The sequence below is a fragment of the Vulpes lagopus genome, chromosome 8 (assembly GCF_018345385.1).
Source record: "Vulpes lagopus strain Blue_001 chromosome 8, ASM1834538v1, whole genome shotgun sequence".
NCBI lineage: Eukaryota > Metazoa > Chordata > Mammalia > Carnivora > Canidae > Vulpes > Vulpes lagopus.
The window spans coordinates 16,669,230-16,693,514 of record NC_054831.1 but is presented as its reverse complement, the minus strand read 5'-3'; the positions used below and the strand labels follow the sequence as shown (position 1 = coordinate 16,693,514).

Sequence of the window (24,285 nt, the reverse complement as noted above, 5' to 3'; positions counted from 1 at the left end):
GGGTGGGAGGGATTTGTTCACTGCTCCATTCCCCGAGCCTAGCACAGTGTCTGGCACACAGCGATTAGCATTCGCTGATCATAGAATGAATATTGTTTGAATGAGTGAATGGATTCATTTCCCTTCCTTTACCCCCAGTTTGTGGCAGGGCCTCTGTTTTATGTCTTTCTGTGCTCCTGACATCACCCTAGTCCCTAGCATCTACAGGTTAATCTGTAGGATTTCTACTCTGTGGCTTGTGCATTCACAAAACTCACAACAAAAACAAAATTGACTAAGCAAGGGCCAGACCCTGTGGACCAGAAGGGAGTACTGTCCCCGTCTAAGCAACTCTGCGGTCCTGGGCAAGTCACTCAGCTCACCTCGCCAATAGGATGAGCATCCCTCTCCCCCACCCTGGCCTGCAGCCCTTTCTGACATCTCAGGTCCCCCTCACCCCCTCAGGCCTCGGGCCCTCCCCTCCCCTCCCACCTCACACCAGGTCAAGGGACAGAAGCTGTCATTGTGCAAGCAGGTGGCAGGCAGCCCAGGGGCGGACGGTTGATTTGCTGCAGAAGTTTCAGGGCTCCATCAAAGAGGGTGTGGATTTGGTTTCTGCCCCAGGGAGAGGAAGTCCCAATCAACCCTGATATCTTTTATGAGGGCATCAGGGAATGCGAAGAAGCCGTGACAGGGGATCAGGAATGGGCCAGTGGGTTCCTGAAGGAAGGTCATTTCCACAAGATGGGCTGGGCCTACTAACTTAGAAGCAGATGGTGGTGAGGACTGGGGTGGACAGAAGAGACGGGTGCACATAGGTCTTGTTCCTCCAGCTGCTGTTTAACCCCCACTGGGGCCCAGGCCACACCCCAGCTCAAGGAAACTGCCAGGGCCAGGCTGTGGCCCGGTCATTCACAAGCAGAACTGGGCGCCGCCACCTCTTCCCACCCACCTGGCATGGGGGTGCCCTGTTACAGGTCTAGCAGACAGGACAGTCAGGAAGAACATGAGAGGCCCAACCTGGCGCTGCCCCAGGAAGTCCTGGGCCTCATGCAGGACCTTCCTTATTCAAGACAAGGAAAGGACTGCCTGGGCATTTAGTATACTTAGTGCAGAGAGGCGACAAGAGTCATTGGACTTGACTTCACATTTGACAATCATGTAACCCAGACAACTTAATTTCTCATCCTCAGTCTCTCGTCCCATAAAATGGAACCCCACCCCTGTCATTGGGACGCTTACATCAGATAACCCACGTGTAGCACCTTATACTTTGCTCAACGCCCAGCAGCTGGCAAGGAATGGAGTTTTCTTTCTCGGCAGAGCAGCCAGGCCCAGACTGTGCCACTGCTGTGGCCCTGCAGGAGCCACCAGGCCCCAGAACTCTGAAACCCTGGATGAGGCGTTGCTTTGGCTAAGCTGTGCCCCACCACTCCCAGCTTCCCACAACCAATGGCTCAGAAACCCAAACCCAAAGAAGAAAGTAAACAAACACACGAGAGCTTTGGTGTGGAAATGGAGCACACAGAAGGAAAACATTAGAGCAGAACAGCTAGAAATGTCATCTAGTCCAGAAACCCCATGGCGGCTCTGGAATCAAAACAGCCTGCACACAAGGCCGCATTCAGCTCCCATCTCTGGTTTCTCCCCATGGCCAGGTCTTGCCCTGGGCCCTGTGACAGAGGTGCTCTCAGGGCTGCTTGTCAGACAGCTGCCCAATCCCGGGGGCTGCCCCATTCCGCCCGCGAACTGACGTCTGAGATCTCCAGAGATAATGATGGTGCTGTCTCACCTCCCCTTTCACACACAGTCTTACGTCCCACCTGGCTCCCGGCACAGCCAGCCGCCGAGACAATCCCCACAATCCTTCCCACCCGGAAGGAAACAGACTGGCGAGGTCCCTGGTATCCAGATTTATTTTATATTCTCTTCCAGGGGGGGATTTGGGGGTTTGGAGGAGCGGGTGAGACAGGAGGGTGGCACACCTCAGTCTCCCCAGAAAACACTTGGGGCGGCGGCCAGTTCTCTGAGGCTCAGCCCTTCCTGGGCACTGCAGCAACACGATGACACGCACGGCCCAGGCCCAGGTCTGGGCAGCCTCTGGGAAGAGGGGGCGTTCAGGCAAGGCCTCTTGCCAGGGCTTAGGCATTAAGGAGGTGCTGGGTCTCTCTCCCACTTCACTCCCAAGCCCAGCTGGAAGCAGGAAGACAAATGGGCAGCAGGCAAGTTGGAGTGAAAGAGGAGGACTCCCCCCTGCCACCCCCCCAGGCAGAGGCGGCCTTTGGTCTCTGTTAGGTTAGGAAAGCTGGTTCTGGGTAGAGGAACCCCATGGGGGTGAAGCTGGGAGCCAGTCCCTGTTATAGGAAACGCCATAGCAGGGCAGGGGGGAGCGGGGCTCCAGGGTCTGGTCTCAATAAGGCCTGGAAACAGTCTCCACTTCAAAGCAGACCTCTATATTTGAGGGGTGTGTGGGGGGGAATAAAAAGGCTGCCAGAGGAATGTTTGTGAGTTGTGGGTGGGAAGCGTTCCAGGGGGCTTTGAGGGGGGCTCCAAAGATTGGTTGCTGGGGTAGTCTGCAGATGCCAGCAGCTCGGGTCTTGGGGAGAGGATGGAGGGGGATCCTCTTTCCTTCCTGTAAGTGCTACTGCTCCGCACCCCATCCTGGCTGGGCTCTGAGTTGCCACGGAGATGACTCACACCGGAGCTACATAATTTCCAGGGAATGTCCCAAACTTCTGGGTCCTCCGAGAGACACCTGAAAGAGAGAAAGAGGAAAGGCATTAAAAGGCATTCCCGGGACTTTAGGAGGAAGGTCGGGGTGAGGGATCTTCTCCCTACTGGCAGTGCCTAGAACTGCAGGTGGAGTCCCCCACCCAGGGAGGGAGGATTTATTTTACTCGTTTCTGCCCCCTAGTGAGCAGATGGGCAAAGCTACACCTTTTTTTTTTTTTTTTTTTTTTTTAAGCTACACTTTTTAAATGCAAGGACTGGGAATTGAAGTACTCTAGAACTTTGCACTCAGCCCTGAATTACCCCGCCTTCCTCAGGAATGCCAGGAAGCAGGAGGGTGAATCCAGAACTTAAATGCGGAGGAAACTCACTGGTCTCACCTTCAATTTAGAAATGGGACAGGCAGGCAAGGCCTAAAGAGAAGGCCAAGTGAATCCCCAAAAAAGCACTCTTGCTTAGAGGGAGAGTTGGGAGTAAAATCCAGGCCTCGGGTCTGCTACCACCCCAAAGAAACCCGTGTTCTGGGGTGGAGAAGGGAGAGTGCTAAAAGATATAGGAATGCAAAATGAAATTAAAGTCCTGAACCTTCCCTTCCTTGCAGGCTGGCATCCTGACTTCCTTCCGGGCAGCCCTTGCTCACCCTGCCGCCCCCCCAGGTCTTGCTGACACAGTCCTGCTGCCTGGGATGCCTCATTTGCCCTTCAGGGCCTCGCTCCCCCACTTCCTCCAGGAAGCCTTCCCTGATCTGCACTGTCCGAAATGATAACCACTAGCCACATGTAGCAGCTGAGCACTTGAAATGTGCTAGTCTGACCAAGACACTGAACTTTCTTAACCTTTCCTCTGAAAGCACTTATGGCCTTAATATCACAAAAACGGCACTTTTTCTTCTTGTCTATATTTGCACAATTTTATTAGTGGTATAAAAAAAATTCAAATGCAGAGGCATACACAGTAAAATGATAATGTGCCCCAGAGCGCACCCCTCCAAGGCAAGAACTGTTAACGGTTAGTGCTCCATCATCACTGGTGTGTCCTAAACTTGGTGGGGAATGAGGTGCTAGGATTCAGATGAGAAAGGGTGGGTTGCCAGGTCAAGAGACTGCCTGCCCTTGGGGCCACCTCTGCTCTAGCGGCTTTGCCACCCTTTAAGCTCTGCAGTCTGCTGTGGGAGGGGGCTTCGGGGGGGGGGGGGGCTGTTCACTACTCTTTGAGGACAGCCCCTTCCTCTGAAGCTGAGGCCGGCCCTGCCCACTCTGAGGACAAGGCCATGTGAAGCCTGCTGGCTTGGTCACCTTGAACCAGGCCAAGGCCAACTTGAGGCTTCCTGCTTCAGTCCTTTCATGAATTGCCCTAGGGCCAGCCCTGGCGACCAGGCTCTTTCTCTACTCCCTCCCAAGGGCGGGGGGGGGGGGGGGGGCAGCTGCTAACTGGGGGCAGGGCATGGGTGATACATGCGTGTTAGACTCAGTCCTTTCCATCAGGAATTCAGTATCTCAAGAGACAGGCCCTTCCTTGCCAAACTGCTCCAGAGACAGGTGAGCAGTAGGAAGGAGCAGGGGTAGAAGGGTCAGAAGCCCTGCTGCCCCGAGTCTGTACTGACTTCAGCAGTGACCCTGGGCTTGTCTGTCAGACCATGAATCTTTGCTGAATCAGCACTGGCAGGCAGTGACAGTCCACCCAAATCTCCCCAGCAACCCCAAGCTACTCCCTCCTAACTTGCCCCCAAGTCATCTTCCCCAGGATCCTGGGATACTCCCTCTGGTCTGCACCCCCCAGCTACCCCACCTGGGGACTCAGAGGTAACCCCATCTGGTCCGCCCCTCAGCCCATCCCCTGGGAACCCTGAAATACCCCTTCCAGCCTGCCCCCTCTAGGCCCACATACCCACAAACCAGCCGTCGTCACACTGCTGCATGACATCCACCCGATCTCCCTCCTGTAGCTCCAGCTCATCCTCATTCTGGGGCCTGTACTGGTACATCGCCCGATACCTGTGGGAGACAGCATCACGGCAACTACTAGAGCCCGGCCCCTGCCTCAAACCAGGCCCAGAGTCTAACCCAAGTGTTGCCACATCCCCTGGATTTTCCAGATGATCCCATTTGCCCTGGCCCAGCTCCTAGAATGCTGACTCCCATCTGGCTTCAGCACATTCTTCCCCAGGCCTGCTCCCTGCACTCTGAGCCCTAGCCACCCCAGCATCTCCTCCTCTGAGTTCCCACTGCCTCCAAGTTCATTCTACTGGTTTCCACACTTCACACATACACGCACTGACCACAGAGCTGGAAAACCAGTGAGGAGACTGAGGCCCAGGGGGCACAGAATGGGAGGCTTGTTTTAAGGCTTTAGGGCTGGCAGGGACAGGTGAGGACCACCACAGACAACCCATAAGTGCCGGAGGTAGGAGTCACTAAATCCATCTTAGGAGGGAAGGGGCAGGCTATGGTCAATGTGCGTAGTAGTGCCTGCCAAGCAACACTCCACCCCTGATCCAGCATCCCCAGATGGTACTCACGGGGTCCAGTGTATCTGAGTGGTGGTGGTGGGGGTCCCCAGGTCCAGGGGACGGCTGGAGTCTCCAGGATGGGACAGAGTTGACCCAGGGGTGCTGAGACCCTGGGTGTCCATAGGAGGAAAAGCAGGCACACACAAGCATGAGGGAGAAGAAGTGCGATGGGCCCTCCCACCTGTCCTGCAGCAGCGTTCTCATATTGCCCCGTCTCATCCTCTCAACCCCCACGGTCTGACAGTTTTGCTTCACAGGTGCCAGGAAGCTGTGGCCCAGGTAGGGTAGGTGGCTGAATCTAATGCCAGCACAAAGCTGGGAACGGGAGAATCCCACGCACTGGCTTGGGCCTGCTCACAGGGGTTTCCTGAGTGAATGGATGAGTGTGGGAGCGAATGCACTTGTTTACGGGCCACATCAGTATGAGGACCAATGAAATCTTTTACCTGTTGGCTACTACAAACTTTTAGGTCAAACCCACCCAAGTACCCTCCCCAGGGGGAATTACTATCCCCATTCCACAGCTGAGAAAACCCAAATCCAGAGAGGGTAAGAAATCTGCCCAAGGTCACACAGCTGGTGAACGGGAGACTTCCGACTCCCACATGACCATGTCCCAGAAATTCCTATTGGCAAATCACAAGAGCGGAATCTATAGGGTCAGGAGGCCTGCGGCTGGCTTTCAGGTCATTCCTAGAGCTGGCTGGCTGCCCCATGCCTCTGTGGGCTGCAGCTGTGGCTCAAAGGCCAACCAGGGGTCTGAAGGCCACAAGGCCAGGGTGGCTCTGTGATGCAAGGCTCTGCCCAGCTCTTCCATGGGTCGGTCCGGGGCAGACCAGGAAGGAGTCCAAAGTGCAGACCCACTTGGTGGGAGGAGCAGGGAAATGGAGGAAATGGTGTGGGGAGCAGGGGTCAGCTCTCTAGCCCGAGGCAGATCACCCTACCTGGGTCTGGGCTCTGGGCTCCTGGGTGGGGAAGGAGAAGCCAGTGCGGCGGGGGGAGGTCCGGCTCCCCCAGTCGGTGGGATCAGCTGGGCTGTGTGGTGTCAATGGGGAGCTGGAGTGCCGAGCCAGATGGGCGGTGGTGGTCAGGCGCGGTGACGCAGGGAGCTGGGGACCATCGTCACTGATCCGGAGCCGAGGCTCACGGCACACCTGCACGTAGCTGGCAGGAAAGATGCCCTGGCGCCCGGTGCCTGAGATGCGCCCCTCGTACCAGTTCTCATTCACCTTGCGGATGAGGCAGATGCGCTCCCCCTGGAGGGGCAGGCACAGGGGCATTAGCATCTGCAAGGCCCTCCTGGGCATCATGCCCCGAGGGGAGGGGCCTGTGTGGTCTGTCTCATTTAGACCTAGCGCCTTGCACAGAGCTAACAGGTCAGCAGGAAGTCACGGGCACATCACGAGGCAGTGGAAGAGTCAGGAGCCAAGCCCAGGCCGCCTGAGGAAGCCCAGAAGTCTAGGCTCTTCCCACAACATGCCACACTGGGTGTGGATCAGGTCCTGCCTCTCTGGGAAGCCTATCCAACACGCACCCCCTCTCACTTCATAGCATCCTCTCCCCAGAGTTCTGGTGGCTATGAACAAATCGGGCTTTGCCAATTCCAAGTTGGGCGGCACTGGACCAGTTACTTTGCATCTCTTAGCCTAGTTCCCTCACACGTTAAGTGGAAAGAACAATCCTGTTGCTGTGAGGAGCAAAGGAGATCAGTGATAGACTGGAAAGAAGCACTGGACAGTCATCAGCCACCACTCCTGTCCCTGCCTCTTTGCTGGGTGATCCGTCACCAGTGCATCAAAAAACAAACTCTCCGAGGGCAGCCAGCACATCCTCCAACCTACATGCTCACTGACATTAGGTGAGGCTGACCTGGGGAGGGTGGTCCCCTGCCCCCCACCTCTCTCCACCCAGCCATCTCCCTCCCTGTCTCCTTGGGGCTAGCTCTTCTGGAGGATGTTCTCTAAGGGCATTCATGGCCTCTGCCCCAAAAATCAACCAAAGAGAGACCAGTTCTGTTTCCTAGGACAACATTTTTCAAACTTACCCTGACTATGATCTATAATAAAAAATATGTCCTAATAACAACCCAGTATACACACATGTGCATGGGTACATATGTAACCGCTTAAAAGTTTGATAAAATAGCCTTTTTACATGCAAGACATTCTAACACTTCCTTTCTGTTCTTCTAAAAATGCTCACAGCCTATCAACCTGCAACTGAAAAAAAAAAAAAAAACACAACCACAACTACTCTAGAAGTTTCAAACTTTTTAAAAAATGGGCTAAATTAAGGGAAACATAGATAAAGAGATTAGGGAAAATTTTAAATACTGGCTGAAGATTGGTGCACCTCTTTAAAAAGATGTTTTTACTACACTTATTTACCTATATCTTCACCTCCCCCCCTCACCCCACCCCTACTTCCTGCCTGGCCTTACCTTGCGGAAGGACAGCTCCACCTCCAGATCCCCCTTGAAAGTGTACTGGGCCACTGCTTCTCCATACTCCAGCACCTGGTAGGTGGGGGGCTTGATGGGCTTAGGGATCTCATCTGCAGGCAGCACCTACAGGAAGAAAGGTCATGAGAAAGACTCAGCCTGGGTATCAACTGGGCACAGGTAACAAAGAGAAGATGGTATGGGCACGATCTGCCCCCAAGGCCAGCAAGGACACAGACACCAGCCACAAGCTTGAGGGTGGCCAAGGGGTGGTTAGTCCCAGAAGGCTACTAGAGGGAGAATTTCCCCAGGAGGTATGCAGAGTAGGCAATGACAAGCCAAAGATGGAAACCAGTCCTAAGAGACAGCTTATATTGGAGCCCAGATGTACATGAGGAGTTCCAAAAAGCTAGGCATAGGAATGCCTGGGTGGCTCAGTGGTTAAAGCATCTGCCTTCGGCTCAGGGTGTGACCTAGGGTCCCGGGATCGAGTCCCACATCGGATTCCCTGCAGGGAGCCTGCTTCTCCCTCTCCAATATCTCAGCCTCTCTCTGTGTCTCTCATGAATAAATAAAATCTTAAAAAAAAAGAAAAAAAAAGCAGGGGATAGCTGTAACCTGATCTAAAAGTGAGGATCTAACTTTCTGTTTTTAAGATTTATTTACTTGAGAGAGAGAGCTTGAGCTGGGGAGGGGAGCACTGGCAGAGGGAGAAGCAGGGTCCCCACTGTAGAGGGAGCCCAATGTGGGGTTTGATCCCAGGACCCTGAAATCATGACCTGAGCTGAAGGCAGATACTTAACTGAGCCACCCAGGCACCCTGAGGATCTAACATTTGACCACTGCTGAGAACCAAATGTCCCTCTTCCCCCCACCTTTCTACCCCATCAGGTACCCAAAATTCCCATGTTCTCTTTGCTTCACCCTACTTATAAAAAAATCAAGAAGCTAGTTAACTAGTTCATACTAAGATGTAAATTACTAATACCACGGAATGCTGTATATACTTGGTGGAATTTCAGAATCAGAGAAACTGTTTTGAAGGTAGGGGAGGCCTACTAATGCTTATCAAATCAAGAGCCTGAATTAAACAACAGCCCAATCCATGAGTCAAAGAGGAAGTCACAAAGGAAATGAGAAAATAATTTGAGTTGAATGAAAAAAAAAAAAAAAACTCACAAAATACCGAATCTGTGGGGTGGAGTTAAAGCACTGCTTAGAGGAAAATTTATATCATTAAATGCTTGTATAATATTTTTAAGTAAACTCTATCCCCAATGCAAGGCTCAAACTTACAACCCCAAGATCAAAAGTTGCATGCTCTACTGACTGAGCCCTGCCAGACACTTCTGGATCTTGTATTCAACCACTTGTCTCTGAACCTTAGCAAGTGCATCTGTAAAACGGGGACGACTGATCACTTCTCAGGTTAATGAGAAAAGCAACGGAGGTAATAGGCGTGAAGGATGTGATGAATGTATATGTGATTTGTAAGCTGTCACACACTTCATGCTTTTTCCCGTTGCCTTCAGGATCCTTCCCAAAGACAGCTTGAGAGAGGTGGATGCTGAATGGTGGAAGTCTGGCCTGGTGGCCTCTAGTGCAGGAGCCAGAGGTTTCATTTGGTTCCCCATGGGCTGGGCTCCACCTTTAGTGTTCATTTCAGAAACATGTCCTGAGTGCAAGCAGAGCACTGGGCCAGCGTGGGCGCCAAGAGCATGAGTGAGGCTGGTTTGCCCCAGCCTCCTGGAGTTCACACTTTTACCTATCAGGAAGCCTGTCAGATGTGGGTTATCTCCAGAGAGAGGCTATGGAGGGGATAAAGGGATCTGGACTCTAAGTCTCTGCAAACCCATCCACCCTCCCAGCTGGGCTCTCCTTTGCACCCCTGCTTACCTCCACATAATTAGCAGGGAAGATGCCCAACCGGCCATGGTGTTCCCCCTCCAGCCAGTTCTTGTCCACCTCCTTGTGGATGTAGACAATATCACCCTTCTTCAGAGTCAGCTCCCTGCAGGCCAGTGCAAGGATGTCCAGCAAGGTGAGCTCCTCCCCATCCTCCTTCCCTTCAGACCCTGTCTAGTGCACCCAGTCTCCTCCACCCTCTGAGGGAGACCACTCCTCCCTCCCGTGGGGTGCAGAGACATGTGGGGTGGGGGCGGGGTGGAGAGAGAAGGGCACTTACTTGGGGGACTGTGCCTGGAAGTCAAACTTGAGTCTGGCAGCTTTCCTCTGGGCAGGGGGAGAGGACAGAGGCAGGCACCTTAGTCAAGCAGGTGGCAGGTCCGGAACAGCCAACAGGAGATCCATCCCGGATCCCCATGCACTCTGGTCCGAGTTGCTCCCATCCCTGCTTACCTTCTTCTCTTCCTTCCTGACTGGGCTGGCCCCACGTTCAGTGGCCTTAGGGTCTGTGGAAAAGCGCGACCTCAGCTGGGGAGGCCACGTCTGGGGGGCGGGGTTGGGATGGGGTTCTGCTCCCCCACCCCAGGACATGGACCAGTGGAAGCAGGGTGCTCTATGACCGCCCGCTCCCCACAACCCCACAGCAGGGGGGGGCACGGTGGCAGGCCTCCAGGTGAGAAAAAGTGCAGGATCCAGTGCTTACCTCGGGCCGAGGAAGGGTAGACGAAGTCCCTACGACCTAGGAAGGGGCTCGCTCCATCCGCCATTCTGTGGGGGCTCAGAGGCCGGGAGGAACCCTGGTAAAGTGCATTCGGGGAGCTGGTGCTCCAGGCGGAGGCCGGGCTGCGCGGGGACGCGGTGCGTGAGCCACCTGTCGGGGCCTCACAGCGCAGCCACTCGCCCGGCCGCCCGGATGTGTCCCCGCCTCCCGCCGCCCCAAGGCGTCTCCCCCGTCCCGGGCTCGCCGCAGGATGTCCTACTTCCCGCGCAGCTCCGGCAGGACAGGGTGCGGCCCGGGCCGCGGGGGGCGGGAGCGCGCGTGGGAAGCGCGAGGCTCCCCCGGGCGCGGGCCGCGGCCCCCCAGGCCCTGCGCGGGGACGGGGACGGGGACGGGACCGGGGAGGGGACCGGGGAGGGGGACGGGGACCGGGGAGGGGACCGGGGAGGGGACCGGGGAGGGGACGGGGACGGGGACGGGGACGGGGACGGGGACCGGGGAGGGGACCGGGGAGGGGGACGGGGACCGGGGAGGGGACCGGGGAGGGGACGGGGACGGGGACGGGGGAGGGGGCGGGGACGGGGAGGGGACGGGGACCGGGGAGGGGACCGGGGACGGGGACGGGGACCGGGGAGGGGACGGGGACGGGGACAGGGACCGGGGAGGGGCCCGGGGAGGGGACGCGGACGGGGACGGGGACGGGGAGGGGCCCGGGGAGGGGACGGGGACGGGGACGGGGACCGGGGACGGGGACGGGGACGGGGAGGGGACCGGGGAGGGGACGGGGACGGGGACGGGGACCGGGGAGGGGACGGGGACGGGGACAGGGACCGGGGAGGGGCCCGGGGAGGGGACGCGGACGGGGACGGGGACGGGGAGGGGCCCGGGGAGGGGACGGGGACGGGGACGGGGACCGGGGAGGGGACGGGGACGGGGACGGGGAGGGGCCCGGGGAGGGGACGGGGACGGGGACGGGGACCGGGGAGGGGCCCGGGGAGGGGACGGGGACGGGGACCGTCCCCCTGCGCGCCCGCCCGCCCGCCGCCAGGCCCCTCCTCCCGCGCCCTCGCCCGGCTCCCCCCGCCCCGCGCCACGTCCCCCGCGCCCCGCCCGGCCGCGAACTCACCGCGCAGGGGGCCGCGGCTCCCGGGACCGTCGGGGCGCCTGGGAGCTCTGTGCGGGGACACGGGGCGCGGTCAGGGCCCGGGGCGCCGGGTTCCCGCCGCAGCCGAGGCCGCCGCCTCCGGAAAAGTTTGCGGCTCGGCCGCAGGAGGGGTGGGGAGGGCAGGGGAGGGGCGGGAGGGGCGGAGGGACGCGGGGTCCTAGAGTCGGCCGCGCAGGAACCCGGGAGGAGCAACGCGGGGGGTGGGGTGGGGCGGGGTGGGGGCGGGGAGCTGGCGGAAGAGCGGAGGCCGGCCCAGGAAACCCGGCCCGGGTAGGTGGGGGTCCCTGCGGCCAGAGGGGGGCAGGGCGGGGGCCCCCAGCACCCGCCGGCGGCTGACGTGGAGTGGCCTGGAAGGGTTCTTAGGGGTCACTTGTTAAAGTCAACGCCCTGCATTTTATAAAGGAGACCGCAGCCCGGGATGAAGTCCGTCCCCGGTCGTGCCGAGTGCGCCGGGGCGACACCTCCGCTTTGCCTGCCCCTCCCGCCCTCGCTCGGAGGCCGTGCGGGGGCTCCGGGTCATCCGGGAGGGGACTGGAGGGCCGGTACCTTCGGGGACGGCTGCCGGGTCTCAATGGCCCGCAGGTCCTTGTCCAGCTCCGCACTCAGCTTGGCCAGCTCTCTCTCCAGCAAGACCTGGGGGCGGATTTATGGGGAGAGACCCGGGCAGCGGGGCTCGGCGGAGGGGTGGAGGGCACGGTGGGGGAGCACTGGTCGCAGGTCGGATGTGAGAAACCCAGGGGCGGCAGGACGAAGCAAAGCACACTGCGCCTGGGTAAAGGGCAGGCTCGGGGCACAGGGCCAGGCGGGCTCCCTGCCTGTGGGCCTGCCCAGAGCCGTGTCTCAGGGTGTCAGGATGGCCCATCCACAGCTCCTCGCTGGCCCCTCCCATCTGACCTGGCTCACCCATCCCTACACCCATGATAGTACCTTAGTACTTCCTGTTGGTGCCTTCAGTCCGTTCGCTTCCCTGTTCAAGAACCTATAGAGCTCCCTATTTCCTCCCTCATCAAGTCCCCCGCGGCTTTCCACAGCCTGTGCTCCACGGCTTTCCCTCCTTTGCTTCTGCATCTCCCTCACACTGAGCTGGCTGTCTGCCAGAACCAAGCCCTCCCAACTCTTGAGACCTCAGCTCCACCTCCAAGAATACTTCCTGACAAGTCCACACTGACCACTCCTTTCTCTGCTGCTGCTCTGGTCAGGAGACATGTATTCAACACATCTTTGTGGGCAAACTGTATGCCAGGCACTGTCCCAGGTGCTGGGGATACAGAGGCAAACTGTATGGGACTGGAGAGAGTCAGAGCTTTGGGTCTCTGTTTTTGCCCATGGTCACTGGGGCTAACACCACCCCCAAAGTCTCCCTCACTCATCCCCCTGCATAGCTGTCTCCCTCCCCCTCCAACCTGTCCTGTAGCACTCACCTCAATGGGCTGGGAGGGCTTCTCAACAGGGTCATCCACTAGTGGTTTCTTGGGCTAAAGGTGGGAAGGGTGAGTCAGAGGGGGTGAACTCACTTTCCAAAATGCACTAGCTAAAGAGTATCTTCACTCTTAGAGGGCCAGGAGGACACTTACCTTCTGTCCAGTTTCTAGTTCTTGCAGAAACTGGTTCCAAGAATCTTCCGTCCAGACATTGTCTGCTTTCTCTTGGCGTCTGGGTACCTGCATGGAAGTAGGTGGGCATCAGCTTAAGCAGAGGGGCACCAGGACACTGTCCAAGCTCAAAAAGCAGGCTTGTAGGCCCCTGCCTCACCTCTATGCCTGCCAGTGCCCTCCTAAGGATTCTGGGCTCTCCTGGCTACATAGGACAGGCCCCAAACTGAAAGGGCATTCATTATCTGTGCTCTTCAGCAGAGGTGCCTGGCCCAAGAGCACAGCAGTGAGGAGAGGATGCCGGGCAGGCTACCTGCTTTGGGGTCTGGTGTAAGGAGGAGGGTGCTCCAGGATTACAGTTGAAGGTACTTCTAGGAAACTCTTCGGAGGGGTTCCAGCGTCTTCTAAAGAAAGGGGAGGACATCTCTTCAAGTTTCCTTTTAGGGAGACTGAGGCATGAGTAAGAACACAGCCCTGCCCACACCACCACCATCCCCATTCCCCTGCAGTATAGGGTCCAGCCTGTGAAAGCACTGTTACATCAAGGAAAGTTATGAGCTCTGAGTTCAGATGACAGCTCCACCACTTAGCTGTGACCTGTTGGTGAGTTACAGAGCTCTCAGAGCCTCAGATTCAATACCTGTAATATGAGGAGGAGACCCACCTTCATGAGAGTGTGGTGAAGCTCAGGTGAGGGAACACATGTGAGGCACCCAGGAGAAGGCCTAACACATGCATCTGTTCCATGAGTGGCCAGTCCCTTCCCACTGGTTTTAGTGAAATACGCTACATTTGTGTTCAGTCTGAACCCACGGCTGTGGCTATGTATGTCTGTGCAGCTTTGATGAAGCTGGTCTTCCTGGCTGTCACAGTCAAGTGGTCTTGCTCACATGCCCAAGGATGTGGGTGGGATGACATCCTAGTCTGAGAACCAGGATAGAGCAACGGGCCTGCAGCCTTGACTCAGGAACCCGGGGCAAACTATTTCTGCTCCCTGAGCCTCAGTTCCCTGGGGGTGCTGGATTCAGTGATGTCATCTGTGAAACCACGCCAGCCACCAAAGCTCCATGCTGTCACGTTTGCCTTCATTCCCCTCCAGGGCTCCTTTCTTGGCTGGCCCAGATGCTCCAGCCTCTGTTGAGTCAGAATGTTTCCACCACTGTACCAAGCTTATCAAATGATGGAATGTCTCTGACCAGAGGGTCAGGATTTATTGGCTGTAACTATGACTCTATTCTCTATTTTAGCAATAATAATATTAGTAATACCACTGATAATGAGAACAGAACATATTATTCCTAACTTAGGGAAGCTCTAGTCATAACTGAGCCTGTATATTAATACTATCCGTGGCTCAGTTGGTTAAGCATCTGCATTAGGCTCAAATCACAATCCCAGGGTCCTGGGATCGAACCCTGCATTGGGCTCCCTGCTCAGTGGTTAAACCTGCTCCTCCCTCTCCCTCTGCCTCCCCCCCGCCCCCACTCATGCTCTCTCTCTCTCTCAAATAAAGAAAGAAATCTTTTAAAAAATAATACGTGGAGATTTGCTATGTGCCTAAACTCTCACAACCACCCTGTCAGGGTCCCCACTTGGCAGATGGCTAAGATTGGTTATGTTGCCCAAGATTACATGGCCAGTGGCAGTGCACCAGCTTGAATCTGAACTCTGGGCTCAATCATGAGCTCTTAACCTCTATCTTATTGATGATGCCAAGAGCCACAGGCCAGGTATGGCCATGCTAATAAGGTTAATCCCTTCCTACAAAGGAATAAGAAACTCATGGATTTCATTTTGAGGCAAAGCTCCTGATTCTGAAGGTCTGGTTGAGCGCCCCCCACCCCCCGCCCCTCATCCCACCCCAGGACCCCAGCAGCCTGGGCTGGGCTTGTGTGGTTTGTGCAGAGCAAAAGAACTACATCCTTCACTCATGTGGAAGGGTTCCTCACTCATCCTCATCTCCCCTGCCTTTGAGGAAAGTTGGGATCATCTATACCCCTTGTTTTCTCCCAGGATTTGGAGTTAATGGCCACAGGTCCACACCTACCCATGGGCCACTCCACTTTCCATGGCATTATGACCTGTGGATCTTTGGCGTGATGAGTTCCTGCTGCCAAACACAAAAGCATCAGAGGCATTCCTGACTGGAAAGGGGTGCTTAAGTCCACCCCTGCCCGCCATTCCCCTTTGGCCCTGGCAGGGAACAAAGAGAGTATCTAGAGTGGTAGGGACCCTAAGAAGGAGCAGCAAACTGTGGAATGGGGTGAGGGGGGAAAGGCTGCACTGGCTTTGGCCACCAGGGGGTGCCAGTCCCCTCCAGGAAGCCAGGGCCCCTCTGCAGCCTGTGGGCCCCTTTCCCAGGATGGCTCACCCACTCAGAGAAGAGGCCTGGCCCGGCCTGGCAACTGGTCTTCGCTGGGGCCCTGGATGCCTTGAGTCTGTAGAGGCGGCACAGGAGGAAGGCACTGAAGCTGGGAGAAGACAGGCCAGGGGAGGTGAGAGCTGAGCTTGAGGGTACCCAGGTGAGCACTGAAGATTCTGGAAACCACTTCCACACATGCTCTTGGGTGGCTTGTGGGAACAGGGCTGGGGATGCTCTGGACCACTATATGGGGGTTTCGCATCAAGAGCTTTACACTCTTTACTAAATCTTCACAACTCTGGGGGCAGGGAGTATCCCCATTTTACAGATGAGGAGAGAGAAGCCCCGAGAAATCATAGCCAGGGCCAGGACACTCTCAGGAAAGTGAAGCTGAGGCTCTTAACTGCCACCTACTGGGAAATTTGGAGCTCACTGAAAATGGGTATATGAACTTTTCAAGTTGAACTAAGCAATTGGGGAGCCTCAAAGCCAGACACAGCTTGCCACACCACCCCCCTCACCTTTGGGTGATTCCTCAAAGGTCCAGTCCAGCTGCAGGTCTGTGGGAGCAGAAAGGACCAGATCAGAGGTGGGGCAGCAAGCGAGGATGGAGAGCCCTGTGAGGCTGCCTCAGCTGCTCCCAGCCATCCCCCTGCCTAGAGCAGGGGCAGAGGGGCTGAGTCAGGGCCTGAAGAATGTCCCGAGGGAGGCAAGGAATTAGGAGGGCAGTTCTCTGGAGGGTTTGAAATGCCTCTGGCAGACTTAGGGCCTGAGTGAGCCAACCCAGGCAGTGGACTTGCCCAAACCCTCCTGCTCCTCCCTCCCTGCATTCCCACACACACCCTAGCCCTGACCTTTGTAAACCTGCCCTTACCATGTCAGGTTGGAGAAATTCCACTTCTCCTTCTCCCTCTTTCCTTTTCCGCACCCCTTCTAAATGCTTGTCCTTCCTCCTGTGCCCAGACCTACTCCTCATGGTGCTCATGACTTTCCCGGGCCTCTTTGGAAAAGCTACTGCCCAACCAACCCACTCGATCCCCTTGGCATGCAGACGTGCCACAACAGCACTTGTCTTAAATACAAACCAAAATGCCTCTCTCCAGATCCCATACCGTCCTCCAGCTCCTGGACTATTTTGCTTTCCTTTGCAGCCAACAATTGCCCATAACTAACTCACCGTCTCCAATTCCCCTTTTCGGTTAAGTAGACTTTCAGCCCAATCACCATTGCTCCAACTGCTCTTAAAAAAAGACCCCAGTGAGGGGCGCCTGGGTGGCTCAGTGGCTGAGTGCCATTGGCTCAGGTCATGATCCCGGAGTCCCAGCATTGGGCTCCCTGTGGGGAGTCTGCCTCTGCTTGTGTCTCTGCTTCTCTCTCTGTGCTCTCTCTGTCTCTCACTAATAAATAAATAAAATCTTAAAAAAAAAAAAAAAAAAGAACCAGTGACCTGCATGTTACCAAATCAAAATACTTGACCCATCAGCAACATCTGTTACAGTAGATCATTCCTCCTTGAAATTCCTTTTCCACTTGGCTTCAGGAAGACAACTCTAGTTTTGCTCCCTGCTGTACCTTCTTTATCTGCTCAGCTGATGTCTGTTCATCTCTCAAACCTCTGAACATCCAAGTGCCTCAGGGCTTAGTGATTAGGCCTCTGTCTATCTCCCCAGGTGATCCTGTCTAGTCTTCGGGCTTCGAAAACCCCATCTATTGCAGGGATTCACGTCAGAATTAATTGGGGAGGTTTAAATCAAAATCTCCTTGAGTGAATCCCAGGTACTTCCATCTGCAGCTTAGGCCTCACTGCTGAACTAGAGACTTGCATATAACTGCCTACTTGACATCTCCAATCAGATGGACCTCACTGAAAACTGGATGCCTCTTAGACTGTACCTGCCTCAGTCTTCCTTGAATTTGGAGGCAACATCCTTTGACTTGCTCAGGTTTCAAATCATCCTTGACTTCTTTCCTTCATGCCACATCCAGTGTATCAGCAAATTCTCATGACTCTGTCTCCATATCCCACCAGGCCCGCTGCTACTGACCTGGTCTGAGACACTGCCAGCTTCTAGCCTGGATGAAAGCCAGGTCCCCTAAATGGTCCGCTGTATCCTCCACTGCCTCATCACCCTCCCCCAGCTGGCGCCCGAGGGAGCCTTCAGAGCATGTCATTCTTCTGCTCAGAACCTCCCATTGGCTCTTTAGCTCTTATAGAGTAAAAGCCAAAGCCCTGATCATGGCCCCAAAGGGCCTCCCTGACCAGATCCCATCACTTTGACTCTGTCTCCCACCAATGCTCCTCTCACTCCAGTCTAGCCTCTTCTTGCTGCTCTGGAACAGGCCAGGTCTGCTTCTGCCTCTGGGTCTCTACTGCTTCCCCTGGCTCTGCAGGACTGGCTCCTCCTTTCCCTTAGCTCTCTGCTCAGATGCCACCTACAGGGCCTTCCCTGACCAGCCTGTACTGGGCACTGACCTTTCCTTTTTCTCCCTTGCCCTTACCGCCATCTGCCATATTAAATATGTATCTGCTTATTCTCATGCCTTAAGCTTCACTGGGGGCAGTGACATTCTTTTTTATTCCCTGTTTTATCTTCAGCCCCTAGTATAGTGCTTGTCACACAGTTATGTGTTTGATAGATGGTCAGGGGACGGATTGGACAAATAAGTGACTGCATGGCAGGACAGAAAGGAGTTTGGAGGCACCTCCTCTTTGGCCTCCCTCCCCTGGCCCCAGGGGCTGGAGCCCACTCAGGCAGGGTGTTTTACCTGGCATTTTCCGGTGAATCTGCTGGAACATTCTCCGGTACCAGTCCCTGGGGCTATCAACACTCTGAGATCAGAAAAGACAAAGTCAGGCCGCCCTTTTAATATGAAGCCACGGAAGTTGTTCTTCACGGAGTCCTTTCTCTAGCCACCCTTGAAGCCCCGGTGGGTGGGCTGTTGTGATGGGTCTAATAACAATAACTTCATATAGCATATTACATATGAATGAGGTGTACATAAGGATCTCCCTCGGCGATGATCCCAAGCCCATGAGATTTGGGGTGGTTTCTTTTTCTCTCTTTGCTTTTCTTTTTTTTTCTCTTTGCTTTTCTGTATCTCTGATGCTTCTACAACAACCATGTGTTTCTATGTCATGAAAGAATAAATGCAATGACATAGGAGCAGAATGGCGTTTCAAAGCTCCTGCCCCACGGAGCCTGAAAATAGGCCCGGGAGGTATGCTACCAACTTCAGTTCCAGATGGAGAACTGGAGGCATGTGGTGGGCTCGAGATAGGCATGGCTGTAGAAGACAGGCAGGCCCTGGAGCCTGGGCCTGGAGCCTTCCATGCCTGCCACAGTGTAAGGCCTTCTCACCCAGAACTCTGCTGGTTTATCCAGCCAGGTCATGCACTCAGCGGCTGTGCCTGGCCCTGGGGCTGTGAACAAAGGGGGTCCCTGCCCAGGTCAGCCCTTATAGCAGGGGCTCTGTACCTCTGAGAACCTGGTGGCAGGGGCATTCTAGATTCCCCTTCCTCCCTACAGACCACTTGTGCAACTCAGACACACAAGAACACCTGTAATTTTATGTGGCTTATGACACCCCCACCAAACTCATCATGGTGGAACCCCTGCTTTAGTCTGAAATGGCTTGGTGCATTCTTTGCGGCTCCCACTCTAATTCACAGAAGTGGAGCTCAGCGTGGGTCCCCGGGCCCCATCTATCAGTTATCAGTGGCCCGCAGCCCTGGACTCACAGATCGGGGGGCAATAGGCATGCCGGTCTCATCCACAGGCCCGATTCCCTCGTACTTGACCCAACGCTTGTCCTGACGCTTGTTGTCCTTGGTCCACGTAGCTGACCAGTTCTGGGGATGCTGGGAGGCAGGGGTCTTCTGGCTCCCAGAGGGCCGGCTCCCAGGACCTGGCCAGGTCTGATACCAAGCAGGGTCTGTGGGAGTGAGCAGCACCGCATTAGCAATCGGCAGGAGCACCCCCTGGACTAGTTTGGGCCTTAGCTCTTCAGAACTTGATCCCATGGGTTCAAAAGTTTCAACATCTTGTTTGTTTGACTTGATTAAGCAGACTCTACAGACTTCCCATCCCCAGAAGGACCACACGACGTTGTTTATTTTTTAGTTAAAGTGAATGAAAATGGATTTTGTCTTGGGGGGACATCTGTGCCCACATGTGCCCTATCCTTTCCACAGGCTGTCCTAAAAGTCTTCAGAGTGAGGGCTGGGAATCATTACTTGCAGAGAATGCTGGGGATAATCCTAGCTGAGAAGGCAGCAGGGTGTGGCAGACAAGACACTGGGCTTGAAGGGGATAAAGGATTCAGGTGCCAGCTCTGCCACCTACTGGCTGTGTGACCTGGGGCACAGCAAGCAACCTCTCAGTGCCCCTGCTTCCACTCCTGTAAAAGGAGGATAATCTTGGCAGACATCCAGGAAGAGCTAGTGTGTGTGACCGTGCCCAGCAAGGTGCCTGACACATAGTCACCTGGCTCCTCATAAGGGACAGAAACTCATTCACCAGACATGGCAACTGTGTCCTCAACTCCCCTAGAACCTTCAGCCTCCTGGTCACTACAACCAGGGTTTGAATCTCAGCTCAACGTCTGCAACTGAACATCTCTGAGACTCAGGTTCCTCAGTGGGAAGATGTTGACAATTGTATCTTATCTTTCCAGGACATCAAGGGATTATATGAGATAAGGCTTGTAGTATGTCCCACATGTTCCAAGGGTTCAACAAGTTAAATGAATAAACTACTTCACACAGTGCCTGCCTCAGTGGGATGCTCAAGAACAGATGTCTCCCTCCTCAGGAAAGGGGCCTCTCGGGTAGACCTGTACCCAGGAGATCCTGGGATCTTCTGGACCCCATGGCCCAGACTGGTGTGACTTGCAGGAGCCCAGGGGCTGACAGGCTCTCAGAGCTGCCTTTCCAAACTTCTGCTTGGCTGGTGAGTACAGACCACAGCAGTCCTCAGGGCCTCTCATGGGGTTTGGCCTCGTACTCTTTCTGCAACCAACACATGGTCACATCCCTCCCCCTTCCATCCCCAATCCAAGCCATTCCCCAGCCTGCTAGAGGTCCCGCTGCCTCCCAAGGCTGTGTCCCCTGCACACTTCCTTCCCCTGGCTCAGTGGGAGCAGGGAGAGGGGAAGGCATGGGTCAGCCTGTTCTCTCCCACAGCAGATTTCACACTCACAGCGCTCACATAGAGAAGGGCAGCTAGCTGAACGCAGAGCCCAAGACCTTGAGAGCCCTTCATGCCCCTCCCAAACCCCTGCCCATCACAGGGTGGTGCCAGATGGCAGGGCCCTGGAGGCTCTGATCCCCCCAACCCCGACATGGAGCTCCCAGAGCAGGTTTTCCTGAGCAGACCCACCTGGGTGCCGGGAAGCATCTCTCCTCTGGGGGAAGTACCCATTGCACACGGTCCTGGGCGCAGGGTCATGAAACTGGAAATTAAGGGTGTTGGAGCCACCATTCCGGATCACAGGCACCTGTGGGGAGGGGCCAGGAGCAGCAGCTCAGGCCCGAAGGTTCCACAGAGGGGTGGGAAGCATGGACACAGTTTACCCCCTGGGAAGGGCTGGAGGGCCACCCTGACCCCTTAGCAGGTAGCCCATCAGGCTCTCTAGAGCTCCCTCCTGCCCTGTCCCTCCATTCCTCTAATCCTCCTGCTCCCCAACCCCTCCACCTGTCCTTCGAGGTCCCCATCAACTCTGCACCCACAGGAGCCCGCTTCTCACTGTCTCACTCACCCGTGCCCCCCGGGAGGATGATCCTCCGTGGGCCCGGAGATGGCCAGGGATGAAGTCGTCCAGGCTCAGCCCAGCGGGGAGGCTGCAAGGCGGGGCCTGCATGCTTGGGTCAAGGTTGGAGGGTTCCGGGTGTGCCAGCTGCTCCTCTGTGCGTCCTCTGCAGGGAAGGAAGGAAGAAGGAAATGCCCAGCTGGGCTCAGGCCACCTGTGCCCTCTGGGCTCAACCTTGGGGTGGGGGAGGAGGGGACAGCTGTGAGAGGGGGTCAGGCCAGCTGGGTGGGAGCTCAGGGACCCAGGAAACAGGCTTCTGTGGGCACCGGCCTTCAGGCTGCCCGTGCTGGCTCCCAGAGGCACAATGGGCTGCTTGTTAGGCCGCGGGCAGGAGCTCCGGGTGGGAGCGGGGGAGGGGGAAGCCAGGCGAGGAGGAGGGGAGGCTGGCCAGGAGTGGGCCTGTTGGACAAAGCTCTGGGCACACACACGGGCCCGCTGGCCAGCCCCTCTGGGGCTCTCACTGCACAGTGCAGCCTGCTCCCCCAGAGGGAAGGCAGAGGGAACTGGGGCAGCTGGCAGAGGAGGTCCTGGGCATTCAGGACTTTGTTTCAGTTCCCCATGCCTCCTCCAGTCTCTCTGTGAGCATCTGCTTGCCAGCAGGCACCACAAGTTTCTTGGGCTGTGGGAGAGGCCCCAGTGACAGCAAGGCCACCCGCCCACAGCCCAATAGGGCCAAGGCGATGGGAGGGGGAGTGGGGGGGGCATTTCCAGGCAGCAGGAACCACTCCTGAGCTCAAAGCAGTATCAGCTCCCTTCTTTGGCCTTCTTCCCTGGGACTGATGCCTCAGAGGGCTCAGGGTGCCAGCGAGGGGTGGGATGGAAAGCAAAGCGGTGCATAGCAACAACGTTGGACTTGCTCTTGGAGACGTGGTGCTGAGTGCCCCCCACTCCTACAATCCCACTTTCTTTTACACCTCCAGGCTGGTTTTGTTTTTTAAGATTTGTTTTTCAAGTAATCTCTGCACCCCCAACTGGGGCTTACACTCACAACCCCAAGATCAAGAGTCGCACATGCTACCAGCTGAGCCAGCCAGGTGCTCCTATCATCTAGGTGGCTTTTTGAACAGAGTGTCTTCCTGGCAGAGGGTCTGGCTGGCCAGCCTGGTCCTTCTGCCCCACACAAAAGTTACCCCAGGCACCCAGGATATGGAGGCAGTCAGGCTGTCCAACAGGGCTTTTCTACCCTGTGCAGAGCATGAGCCTCCTTACCTGTGCAGTTGGACTGGACCAGAGCTGAGCCAACCTCCACTGCTGGGGCTGGACCCATTCTGGTGTCTGTGTTTGAGGTTAGGCTTGTGTGTGTCTGTGGAGCTTGGGGGCTCATGAGAAAGCCCAGGGGGCCCAGTGAAGGTGCTTTGTTTTTGTGTGGTGGGAGTGCAGTGCTGTGAATGTGACTTGTGGGAGATACCATAGGGCTGGGAGGTATGTGAGCAGCATGGAAGCTGTGGGTAGGGAGGGGTGTCAGCTGAATGGTAGTTGGGGGTGGGTGGGTATGCAGTGGGGGTTCATAGGGGAAGCACAAGAGCTATGGACACCAGAGGGGGTGAAGGTACAACAGAGGGCTGTGATTACTCCTGTACCAGTTCCTGTTCAGGCCACAAGGGCTGGAGGGTACAGACAAGGCTGGTGGCAGGTCCCTGTCTCTGTTCTGAGTGGGGATTTCGCCTGACATTTGCAAAGACCCACTGGAGACATAGCTATTCCATGCCCATCCCTGGCTGTGGGGGGAGTGAGGGCTGAGGCTGGAGGAGGGGCAGTTCACCAGCTGGATCCAATTAGGACTCTTACCAAAAGCAAAACATACAGACACACCCCAGTTCCGGCTGTGCTCCCTCCCCTTGAGAGGGAAATTGAGGCAGGGGAGAGCAGGAGATCCAGAGGCCCGGGGCAGGCTGATTCCTAGCAGCCACCCCTCCCTTCCCAGCTGACTGCTTGTAGCCAAGTTGCGAGGTCAGCATCAGCAGTCCCAGCCATCAGCTGACCCCAGCCTCCTTCCCTCCTCCGGTCCCACCCAGTTCTGCTCAAGAGAACTGCCCCTCTAGCAGGATGGGTAGGACAGGAGATCCCCCAACACCACTCAACTTTTCAGGGGTTGCTGATCCTTGGTGGTCTAGCTTGCCCTCTCCCACACTGTTGCCTGCGGCAGGCACCCCCCAGAGACAGGGGTGCGTGGGCAAGAGCGGGCTAACTTTTGCTCTCAGTGGCGGAGCCAGGAGAAACTAAAAGCGACTTCTGATAGGGAGACGGGGTCCCAGAGGCATTGGTCCCCCAACCGGCAGAGGACAGACAGAGAGGGTGCCAGGAAATTTCTGGGGTCCTCCCATCATTCTGGCAGTCCTTCACCCGAAGGGCTGTAAGCTGTGAAGTAGCTCCGCGTTCGTAGTGGGCAGACTCCTTTCCACCTCCAAGGATGGCCCTGCCCTTGGGGGCTTGGCCCTAGGAGCTTTAGCAGGTATTTTCCAGCCGCAAGTCCACGTGGGCAAGGACAGAGTTTCTCGAACTTTGCCTTTTCCAGACTGAGAGGGGATTCCCCACCTCTTTCCCCGCCAGAGCTGCGGACGGGACCCCCGGGGGAGGAGCGCGCGCGCTCCCCGCCTCCTCTCCGCCCCCTCCCCTCCCGGCACCTACCTTCCCCTGCGAGCAGGTGGCGCGGGCCGAGGACGCCCGGGAGGGCAGGAGCATCTCCGGCCGGCTCCCGCCTGCTGCGGCCGCGGCGGGCCCTCGAGGAGGGCGGGCGGGGAGAAGTCCGGGCCGTGCCGCCCGCCCTCGTGACCGGGTCAGGACGGGCTCCGCGAGGCAGGGCGCGGGAGGAGGAAGAGGGGGGTCGCCGGGGCCGAGGGCGCGCGGGCGGGGGGCGGCGCAGCTCGCCTCCCTCCAGTCTGCGCCGAGTGCCCTCCGGGGTGCGACGGGGGACGAGGTGGCCCCTGCCGAGGGGGCCGGGCCGGCCGCGGGCGGCGCCGGGAGGGGCCGCCGAGGGTCCCCGGGGAGCCCGCTCCGGTTTCCCAGCTGCCTGCCCGGGCCCCCACCGCAGGGCTGGCGTCGGCCGGGGGGGGGGGGGTGCGCGGGGGGCGGGGTGG

At 56.8% G+C, this 24,285-nt stretch overlaps 1 protein-coding gene across 11 annotated transcripts; it reads right to left on the bottom strand.

Moving 5' to 3' along the window:
- Positions 1-1,877: 1,877 nt before the first annotated feature.
- SORBS3 (sorbin and SH3 domain containing 3) lies at positions 1,878-23,972 on the bottom strand. 11 transcript variants are annotated; one of them, XM_041767185.1, is made up of 22 exons: positions 23,837-23,972; positions 21,158-21,314; positions 20,779-20,896; positions 19,140-19,333; positions 18,167-18,230; positions 15,922-15,960; positions 15,410-15,509; positions 15,086-15,148; positions 13,352-13,442; positions 13,021-13,107; positions 12,868-12,921; positions 11,993-12,079; positions 11,408-11,454; positions 10,267-10,406; positions 10,017-10,069; positions 9,844-9,890; positions 9,555-9,669; positions 7,659-7,784; positions 6,163-6,474; positions 5,228-5,328; positions 4,597-4,703; positions 1,878-2,734 (listed from the first exon to the last, which is right to left on the bottom strand). In XM_041767185.1, the coding sequence occupies exons 2-22, from the start codon at positions 21,257-21,259 to the stop codon at positions 2,673-2,675; spliced, it is 2,109 nt and encodes a 702-aa protein (XP_041623119.1). In that variant the 5' UTR covers positions 21,260-21,314; positions 23,837-23,972; the 3' UTR covers positions 1,878-2,672. The 11 variants fall into 11 exon arrangements, with proteins under 11 accessions (XP_041623119.1, XP_041623120.1, XP_041623122.1 ...); XM_041767186.1 differs by having other exon boundaries at positions 15,086-15,145; XM_041767188.1 differs by having other exon boundaries at positions 15,410-15,476.
- Between the last annotated feature and the right edge of the window lie 313 nt (positions 23,973-24,285).